The sequence below is a fragment of the Triplophysa rosa genome, linkage group LG6, assembly GCF_024868665.1.
Source record: "Triplophysa rosa linkage group LG6, Trosa_1v2, whole genome shotgun sequence".
NCBI lineage: Eukaryota > Metazoa > Chordata > Actinopteri > Cypriniformes > Nemacheilidae > Triplophysa > Triplophysa rosa.
In genome coordinates, this window is record NC_079895.1 from 19,304,527 (window position 1) to 19,315,546 (window position 11,020).

At 38.7% G+C, this 11,020-nt stretch overlaps 1 protein-coding gene across 2 annotated transcripts in view; it reads right to left on the bottom strand.

The window, feature by feature from the left end:
* Nucleotides 1-11,020, bottom strand: part of myo10l3 (myosin X, like 3) — a 204,169-nt gene that overhangs the window by 168,956 nt on the left and 24,193 nt on the right. For both annotated transcript variants that reach the window (XM_057335986.1, XM_057335987.1), the window contains exon 2: nucleotides 7,109-7,207. In XM_057335986.1, coding sequence (XP_057191969.1) covers nucleotides 7,109-7,207 — 99 coding nt within the window. The remainder of the gene's footprint in view (nucleotides 1-7,108; nucleotides 7,208-11,020) is intronic.

Below are 11,020 nucleotides of genomic sequence, written 5' to 3' on the forward strand. Positions count from 1 at the left end.
AAAAACAACAGAGTTTCTGTTCAGAGTGACATCACGGACGCAGACTACCTAATACGATGAGAGGAAATTAAATTACCATGGAAACGATGTATACCACTAACGGAAGAAGAATATTCACGGAACCGAGAACAATCCTGGTATGAGAGAGCGGTACTACACCCTTCACGAACTTGGTACTCCAGACGAATACTGGGACCAGCAGCACGACAGATACTGAAACAGGATGCAGCAGTCCTGGCTGTGGGGCGTTCAGTTGCTGTACCAGCCTATTACGACACCGATTGTGGAATAACTATTTTCTTTTTCTTCACACAACCTGGACAACGACCAGTTATACATCGAGGAAAGAAAGCCTTAACAACTACAGGTCATAACTTACCTATCACAGAGTGGGAATACGTGTGTGCGCATTATCCAAGTAACTAGAACTGTGAGTAGGAGCACGAGGGCAAAGTGCCAGTGGAAGAACTGCCCTCATTTAGAGAGGGTGGGGGCCACCCACTGGACGAACATTGTTAGCTTAAAGAAATTAGTTACCCTGAAGTGACTCCTTTAGTGACCTCACCCATTTCAAAGACTTTTCCACATGTGGCATCACGTTGTACCATTGACAACCCAAGATCATTTATTACTCAATTTAAAGACACCTCATTCCAGATATTTTTCATTTAATCCAACTAACTTTTGGCCAGGAAGAGACAACAACAGAACCTACTCAACGCATGTTGATAGAAGACTCCTGCAACATGACGAGAGTATATTAGCAGTCTTTGTAACAGCTGCAGAAAAATCTACAGATAACGCAACACAATTAGGAAGAACATATATTGTTGGCGAAACAAGACAAAACTTTAGACCAGTATTGGACAGAGCAACTGGCCATTTAACTTTGGAATATACGGACATCACTACGCAGCTTTGGAAATATTATACGGAATATTACCCAAATAATTGACCTAATAAACATTGTATGTGACGAATATCATCTGCCTTTAAACAATTTGCTGAAAAATTCAGACCTGATCATACGGATGACACCCCACACCGAAAACCACCTGCAGACCGAATAAGAGGGACATCGCTCTATTTTCCAACTAGGGAGGAAGGTACTGAGAGACCGTGTTATCAAGAACTGGTGAATTCTGGATATGTGTCTGTATTTCAAGAACAAAGACAACTGGAACTGCTAGAGCCTCTGAAATTGCTGTCACAAGACAATGCTATATTGGCTGTAGGTTTTACTTCAACACAGGATGATTCATGGACTGAAAGAAGGCCAAGTTGGACTTTAACTGTGTGCACTCAATATTTGTTTTGGCCCTCAATTAACCTGAACACAGGAACTTTGAAATTTAAACCACATAATTGTCATACACGATTTAGAGCAGAAGCCAGATTAAAACCAGGTCAGTGGATGATTTTTACTTATCACACTGAAGGATATGAGTTAAATTGAATCTTACTAAAATTGAACTTTGCAAATAACAATATGGAGAGCTCACGACACCCATGCCATCCCATGAGACTCCGAAAGTTGTTTGGACAGCGAGACATAGCATCTGTTTTGATCATTTTGACATGTGTGATCATAATACCAATACTTCTGAGACAATTCCCAGATGGCGAGGAACTTCCAGATACCCTTTTCAAGGATAACATAACTCTGCGCAAAGACATGGATATGGATTTGAACCACACAGACTTTATGAATTCTACCTTGGAACAGGCTGACTTTGGAGTAAATGCTACTACAGATGAACATTTGTCCCCAGGTCAGTTGGTTCCAGAGTCTGCACCAAAACATCGAAATAAACGACAGAGTATCAACAACACAGACCGACTTGATTCATGGATGGATCACCCTAATCCCCCTCATCCTTATGCTACTAACATGTGGTGGAGATTCACCAATCATACAGTCAAAATGTATGCTTCCAGAAACTGTTATGTTTGTTCTCAGTTCCCTCATAGCACCACTGGAGGAGACTGGTGGCCACATCAGGATCATAACACAACATTTGAGATGACTATGGTTGCGATAGCAGCTGCAGGACTACAAAGGAACCCAAATGCAGATACTGAAAATGTTATGATGACTCGAATGGACAGCACTTGGAAATCAATCACTCTCCCCAAAAGACTTTTTGCTCAGATTGCAACAGTCAAGCATTTACCTAGTAAACTCATCTGTCATGAACGATCTTCAGGAGGACATTTCTTGGGAAAATTACCAGAGAGGAAATGTTCACATATCTACAAGCAAACAAATGAATCTATGAGACAAAGTTGTATGTCATGTCTTCGCATAGCAGACTATGTGCATCCTCCACCTCGCCTTGTTACAACTACACATAAAGCTCCACAAACAGTTGTGGCCTACCAATACCTTGTGACTTCCGAGAGAGGACGAGCAAAATGTCCTTCATGTTTGACTGTGCATGTTCCCGATCTAGAGGGAACAGGTGTCGTTGAAGGACACTACTGGCTGTGTGGATATCGAGTATACTTATCCTTACCAAAGAACTGGACAGGACTATGTGCTTTAGTCCAACTACATGGAGGGGCCATCATCTTGCCCGATCGAGCAATGGACAGTCAACAACGAACAAGAAGAGACCTATTCAATTTCCTGAGAGAAAGCCCAGTGCCAAAGAACCATCACATATGGACAGTTGCTGAGAAACTTGTGGCTGCTTTCAGCCCAGCACTGGGTGTAGAATCACTGATGCATGAAGTGGAAATCACCAGATATGAGCTAGCCTCATTTATCAATACAACGAAAATCATGATGGAAGGAATCAGAGAGGAACTTCGAGGAATACGGCTTACCGCACTCCAGAACAGAGTGGTCCTGGACCAACTCACCGCAGCACGCGGAGGTGTTTGTGCTATGATTGGAGAGACTTGTTGCACGTACATTCCAGACAATGACGCGGATGGACATCTTATCGAACAAGGAATACATAACATCACCATGTTATCCACAATGATCACAAAAGAAGAAGTGAATTCAGAATCTTCCATTTGGGACTGGTTCAATAATATTTTCCCAAATCTACATAACATATTGATGTTGGCAACCTGCATTCTCTTGCCCATTTTGTTATTGTTATGTTTTTGGCCATGTGTCATGCAGGCTATTAAGAGAGCTAACACATCTGCTCCTCAACAACAGATGGTTGTTTATTCAGTTAATATTGAACGCATCTATGAAAATGAATAGATATGTCTTCGTTCTATAGTGGGTTATAAGCAGGTGTTGTCCGTGTTACGAGATAACCAAGATGGATAAGATGGATTTTTATTAGCTTGCATACTTCAATTAATTACTTAAGGATTTCGCATTTCTTATCACGTTTTTGATGACATTTGCCTGCACTCATTCACTTTGTAGTATCTATTCCTCGTCAGATATTATTCATGTGTGGGACTCTTTTTGAGTCCCAAAGGGGGGAATATATTGTGTAATTTCTGAGCACATATAGATATATTTTACATGTATTGAGCACTGTTATTCACCACAGTTATAAATGCACTTGATAAAATACCTAAAAAGTATTGAGAAGTATTCATAGGAACATTAGTATATAGATGAGTTGATCTGAAATCACATTTAATAAGTATGATCACATATAAGTAGGTTTATGATGATGAATTGATGATTTAATGACACAATCTGTACCTGTAACCAATGATTGTTCATATAAATGCACTTAATGTCACTTTAAGCATGTTTAAAGCACATTTGAGCACAATGTAACAAGGTAAAATCCAGTGATGTTTGTAGAGGCCTAGAGTTTGAAGCCTGTTGTGCTCTCTCTGAAACCTGGGGATTTTCCACTGTTTAAAAGTAACCATGATTACGCACGTACGCCACGCCGTCTCGTATGGAGACCATGGCTTGTTTGGTGGTCTCGTGTAGTAACCATTGTATGCAAATTATTTTAAAAATTATGTAATAACCAGCGTACCACCATTAGATATGTACCTTGTTGCCTGGGACTTATTGGTGGCAGGCAATTAACAATTGGTTAATAAAAATAAGAGATAACAGGAAAATACCTGATTGGTTTCAGAAGAGACCACCTTTCAGAAATTTTGCTATAACTGTAGACTGGAAAACACTTGGTTTTTAGATGACTTGGAACATCTCACTTTGTTTGGCTCGAGCAAATAAAGTTAACTCCTTGACACCCGGACCTTCTTTGTCTGAGAGATTTTTTTAACTACAAGACTGATATTTTTCCACAACATTTGTAATGATTATTATCAATAATTATTTTATGTTCCAATATTACATTGCTTGTAAAATACCACAATTCAACTTACTGTAGTCTCTTCATGTAAAAAAAACATACTTGAGAGATAAACAAAAAACTGGAGACTTCCTCCTGTACTTTATTATGCACACACTGATTTATCATCTTAATCATCCGTTTTTTTGTTTGCTTGTTTTTTCCTTATTTTTAATCGCGTGCACTGAGTGTGATTTTCATGAGAAGTTACATGTTTTTTCTGTAAGTATTCTTCACTAAGTGTTAGCATTCAATAAGTGCTTTCATGTTCTTTTAAATAAAACCTCAATGCACTCTGTGAGCAACCACAGGCGCTCTTAAATGTGCTTGTGCATGTGATACCATCTGCTAAATCTATTGATCCAGAGTTATTAAGCACACAATCAATGCTTTCGCTGTTCATTATTGCATTCATAAGAATCAATGCTCTGTTTGTCAGCAATAAAGTTTCTGCAAAATCTTACCACCGACTAATACCTTCAACTAGTTCAAGCTCAACTTTGTTAATGAAAAATATTAAATAAGAAATGATAATTGAAGGTTTGTGATTATTGCCATTTTGTTGTCCTCCCATGCAGGTGTCCTGCAGGAAGCTTTGTGTTAAAAGACCACACCCTGCTGTATTGTTGTGTAGAAAAAAAACATGAATATGTATTATGTGGGTGGGGAATAGAGGATACTAGGGACAAACCACGGGAAGCAATCTACACCCGACGCATCCGCTGTTCCAGTCACACCCTGCCAAAAGCAATCCGAGCAAAACTGTTTTTGTACTACAAAACACAACCTGACTTCATATCTAAATGCTGAAGATGCTGCTGATAACTGTAATAAAAGCATCTGAGGTCTAAAAGAATTTAAGTTTTAGAAAATGTATAAAATTATTTATATGTTTAATGCACAAAATTCAGATGGTTCTCATCTCTAATGGGTTTAAGAATTCATATGAAATGAACACAGCACTGTGTTAATCAATGTGCATTGGAAAAGCACTTTACAAATCAAATGAAATTAAATTAAATTGAAGCGTAATAACAGTGGGGATAAATCACTGATGCTTATTAGTAAGTTATAAAGCTTATAGACTCTTTATGCTACTGCACTCAATGGTTATTCCATTTTAATGCATCTGGTCAGTCTCTGGGCTTTAGCCTGATTGGCTCTAGTACAAAACTCAAGTAATTGGATAAGGGTGCTCAGTTGGATGGCTGAGGATCGAGCTAATGTTTGGAAAGGGGGTTACATTCTGCTTGTGCCCAGTAGTGTCTTTCTGCAGGAGGAGCTTGTTCGAGAGGATGCCGAGCTTAACCTTGACCTCCAGACCCGTGTGTGTTAACGCTGATAAATGAGCAGTGTGTCATAGAAGTGTCACTCTCTCCTCACAGATATTTGTGAATCACTCAAACAAACCTTCCTGACCTCTAGTTTGCCATGGATGCCACTGCAAGCTTATTAAATTAAACATGCAATGGGGTTCCATGCACTTCTAAAACAGACCAGGTTTTTATAAACCTGATCATGCAATGCATGCTTTAAGAGAGGTCTCACATGAAGATGTTCTCTTTTTTATACTAATTGTAAGATTATCTGTGGTCAATGGTGTTGTCTCAGGAACCCTTTCTACAGTTTAATGCATTTCAATCTGATAATAGTCAATCACTTAATGTAATGTATGACTGATCTGATTTGGTGCTAACAGAGAGCCTACCCAGTTACTTAGGGCCGTTTCAGAAGTCATTAATATAATGTGCGTGATATAAAAGAATCTCAGTATGTGCATTATGTTTGGGGTTTAAAAACTCACACTTTAAGCAATTACAACCATGTTTGCTCATTTTTTCCAATTATGCTCAATCTCATATGATGTAACTGTTAAGCACGTTAAACAGTTCTTATGTTGTTTTTTAGATTGGCAGACCATGGAGACAAGAAAATATACACTTACAGCTTATTAACTTATTAACTTACACTACACTTATTAAATCGTCTTGTGGTATTATATTTTAACATTTTTGTCAAATAGCTGCCTCAGTTAGTACTAAAAATGTATATATTTATATGATCCCCTTTTAATAGAATGGATAAATACACTCATTACCAAACTCTAAATTACTCTACAGAATTATGACAAAGCACAATACATACATGTTGACACATCTGATAAATATATTTTGACCTGCATTCTCTCTCTCATTGTGTTCTGAGAACAGGATTTCCTCCAGACACAAAGGTTTAACAGCGGCTATACTGATTAAACAAAATGACGAAACTCACTGACAGACATTCCTGTTATTCATACCAAAGGTCTTGTAATATCTGTTAAAACGTCAAATTAGTCACAGCGTACTTGAAATAGTTCATAAATATAAACAGAATTCTGGACTTAAAAGAATAATTCACTAAAAATTCACTTTTTTGTATAAAACCAAAAGTACCATAAACATATCTATTTTAAGTCTTAGTAGGCTATACAATATACTGTAGTAGCTTTGTGTGGGAAACAAGCATCAAAATGTCTGTTTTTCGATAATAAAAAAAACATCTACCCAACAAGGCATGCAAGCACATGGCATCAATGTCACTGATGTCTTAACACACCATGTTGTGGTGTTTCTATGTTTATTTTGTCTATTTCTGAGGTCAACAAACACCTAACCTGCTGAACATACTGAACATCTTACGCCTTTTTACACTGAAGAAAAAGCCATGTTTGGAACAACATTACAGAGAGTAAATTATTATTTTTTGGCAAACTACTTCTTAAAACAGTTGAAAGATGTTTATTTGAGTTTGAAGCAGATTGTTCCTCTTACCTCTCCGTAGTCGGTGGTGAGGATGAGGGTTCGCTCATCACAGCAGCTGACGGTGGACGGCAGGAGCTGCTCCTTGTCTCGCACCCAAACACGAGCACCCTGAGACACAGAGAGACAGACAATTAAAGCAAACTGGAAAAAATCTGACTTATTAAAATCACCTGTGTGGTTGCTATAGAAACCAAATATGTATGTGTATGGATGGGAACTTTACTTTATATACTTCTAAAAAGGGCTGAGGATAGAACATTTCAGAATTGAAAGAATTTCAATTGACCCATGCAGAAGTTGTGAGGTTTGACCTACAGTATATGAAAGCAGTGATATACAGGTGCTGGTCATATAATTAGAATATCATCAAAAAGTTGATTTATTTCACTAATTTCATTCAAAAAGTGAAACTTGTATATTATATTCATTCATTACACACAGACTGATATATTTCAAATGTTTATTTCTTTTAATTTGATTATTATAACTGACAACTAATGAAAATCCCAAATTCAGTATCTCAGAAAATTAGAATATTACTTAAGACCAATACAAAGAAAGGATTTTTAGAAATCTTGGCCAACTGAAAAGTATGAGCATGAAAAGTATGAGCATGTACAGCACTCAATACTTAGTTGGGGCTCCTTTTGCCTGAATTACTGCAGCAATGCGGCGTGGCATGGAGTCGATCAGTCTGTGGCACTGCTCAGGTGTTATGAGAGGCCAGGTGTCATGGCTCTGCTTCCTTAGTCATGTTTTTCTTGGTCCAAAGCAAAGCTTTTGGTTATGTGTGGAGAGAAACATATTATTGTCCTTTTGACAATAATATACGTTCTCTCCAGTGTCTTGTCATTGGCCCCGCTCCTCTCGTTTCCTTGTTATCTTTCCCTGAGTGTTTGATTTCCCACACCTGCCCCGTGTCGTTATCCCTTGTTTGTCTTTCCTTTAAATACCCTCTTGTTTCTTTGTCTTGTGCTCGTGTATTGCGTTTGTTGTGCTCACCGTTTGATGTCTACCCTACGCTCCATGTTCGCTGTGTCCTGTGTTCTGGTGTTTTGCTGTGAATCCCCTGTCCTAGTAAGTGTTTAGTTTAGCCATTTGTCAAGTATTGTCTAGTTTAGCCTAGGTCCTGTTGTTTGTTTATTATTTTGTTACCTTTTCGTTTACCCCTTCGTGGGTGTTTTGGTTCTGTTTTTGTTGGTAATAAATATTATCTGTTAACCCCTTCACTGCTGCCTGCGCTTGGGTTCTTCTTCTGCCAATCCGTGACACCAGGTTGCTCTGATAGTGGCCTTCAGCTCTTCTGCATTGTTGGGTCTGGCATATCGCATCTTCCTCTTCACAATACTCCATAGATTTCCTATGGGGTTAAGGTCAGGCGAGTTTGCTGGCCAATTAAGAACAGGGATACCATGGTCCTTAAACCAGGTACTGGTAGCTTTGGCACTGTGTGCAGGTGCCAAGTCCTGTTGGAAAATGAAATCTGCATCTCCATAAAGTTGGTCAGCAGCAGGAAGCATGAAGTGCTCTAAAACTTCCTGGTATACGGCTGCGTTGACCTTGGACCTCAAACACAGTGCACCAACACCAGCAGATGACATGGCACCCCAAACCATCACTGACTGTGGAAACTTTACACTGGACCTCAAGCAACGTGGATTCTGTGCCTCTCCTCTCTTCCTCCAGACTCTGGGACCCTGATTTCCAAAGGAAATGCAAAATTTACTTTCATCAGAGAACATAACTTTGGACCACTCAGCAGCAGTCCAGTCCTTTTTGTCTTTAGCCCAGGCGAGACGCTTCTGACGCTGTCTGTTGTTCAAGAGTGGCTTGACACAAGGAATGCGACAGCTGAAACCCATGTCTTGCATACGTCTGTGCGTAGTGGTTCTTGAAGCACTGACTCCAGCTGCAGTCCACTCTTTGTGAATCTCCCCTACATTTTTGAATGGGTTTTGTTTCACAATCCTCTCCAGGGTGCGGTTATCCCTATTGCTTGTACACTTTTTTCTACCACATCTTTTCCTTCCCTTCGCCTCTCTATTAATGTGCTTGGACACAGAGCTCTGTGAACAGCCAGCCTCTTTTGCAATGACCTTTTGTGTCTTGCCCTCCTTGTGCAAGGTGTCAATGGTCATCTTTTGGACAACTGTCAAGTCAGCAGTCTTCCCCATGATTGTGTAGCCTACAGAACTAGACAGAGAGACCATTTAAAGGCCTTTGCGGGTGTTTTGAGTTAATTAGCTGATTAGAGTGTGGCACCAGGTGTCTTCAATATTGAACCTTTTCACAATATTCTAATTTTCTGAGATACTGAATTTGGGGTTTTCATTAGTTGTCAGTTATAATCATCAAATTAAAAGAAATAATCATTTGAAATATATCAGTCTGTGTGTAATGAATGAATATAATATACAAGTTTCACTTTTTGAATGGAATTAGTGAAATAAATCAACTTTTTGATGATATTCTAATTATATGACCAGCACCTGTATATATATTAACCACAGCCCAACCTTTAAATCCTGCCATGATCTCTCTCTCTCTCTCTCTCTCTCTCTCTCTCTTTCCTTCACCATCATAAAAGGTCCACACAAACTTTTTTGCTCATCATTCATTTCTCAGACAGTGGTGCATTTGAAATATTCTTGCCAACTGGTCTTTGTGGGTATATGCGGGCAGCAAAGAAACACAATTTATGCCTACAGCACATGCTGCAGACAAAGGCCTCAAAAAAGGGCATCAAACTATTCTATTTTTAAAAAGATATGTTTGTTTCTCATGCCAGTGTTAATAAAAAAGCTCTATAATTCAAAGAAAATTGGCGGTGCTTGCCCATGTAAAACAATCAATGCTAAAACAGAATTCAAAATTAATGTTAAAAATAAATGTTATACCATCAATATACTTCAAACGCTACAACTTAAAGGGAAAGGTCACCAAAAAATTAAACAACATTGACCCCCATTGATTGGCCTTATATGGACACAAAACCGCATTTCTCAAAATATCTTCTTTTGTGTTTCACAGAAGGGTCATACAGACCTTTTATGAACATGAGGGTGAATAAATGATGACAAAAAATATATATATTTCTGAGTGAATTATCCCTTTAACAATATTTCCTGTTTACAAAACAGCCACTATTAAAGCGTGACCCAAGTATGCTTTTGTCTACAGCCTTTAAACAGTCACGACTTCCATGTTTTTGATCAGGAAGCCAAGAATGCAGAAATGGAGATGCAAAACAGGAAAACACACATTTGGCTTCAGAGACCAGTAGTCATTTCCTGCTGTTGTTAGCCATGCAAACTCCTTGTTGAATAGCGCCCAGGTCCTTCTCATTTGTAGTAAAGACGGTCACACTAACACTGACAGGCACAGATCTTCACAGCGCATGCATTCAGATGACCAATGAAGTGTTGAAGGAGTAGTTTGTCCAACAGCACATGAGAACCAAAGGATCAATGAGAGCAGCATCCACAGCGAAACCCAAGCCCCAAGGTCAGAGCTCAGAGATATCAATCCTCATTAACTATTAACAACAAGCTGACATGTGCAGCAGCAACAAGTTCCATTGGCAGCACGAGCAGGCATACACACAATATATAACCACTATTTCCAAAACATGCTGAATAAAGATGATCATAGACACATAATAAAAAAATAAAAATGTTATACCATCAATAACATTTGATGGTATAACACAGGAAACATTGTCCTGTTTCCTGCATCGCTGCCGGCGGCTTGTTTGTATCAGTGCGCTTACCACTTCGCTCTAATATTAGTGTATTTTATTATCGTTAATTATTATTGTCGTTGCTAACTTATCCTGATATCTCAATAACCCTGTTCCTGTTATTTACTTGGAAGAGTCTAAACCAAAAGTGATAGTTAACTTAACGCCGTTAGCATAGCAAT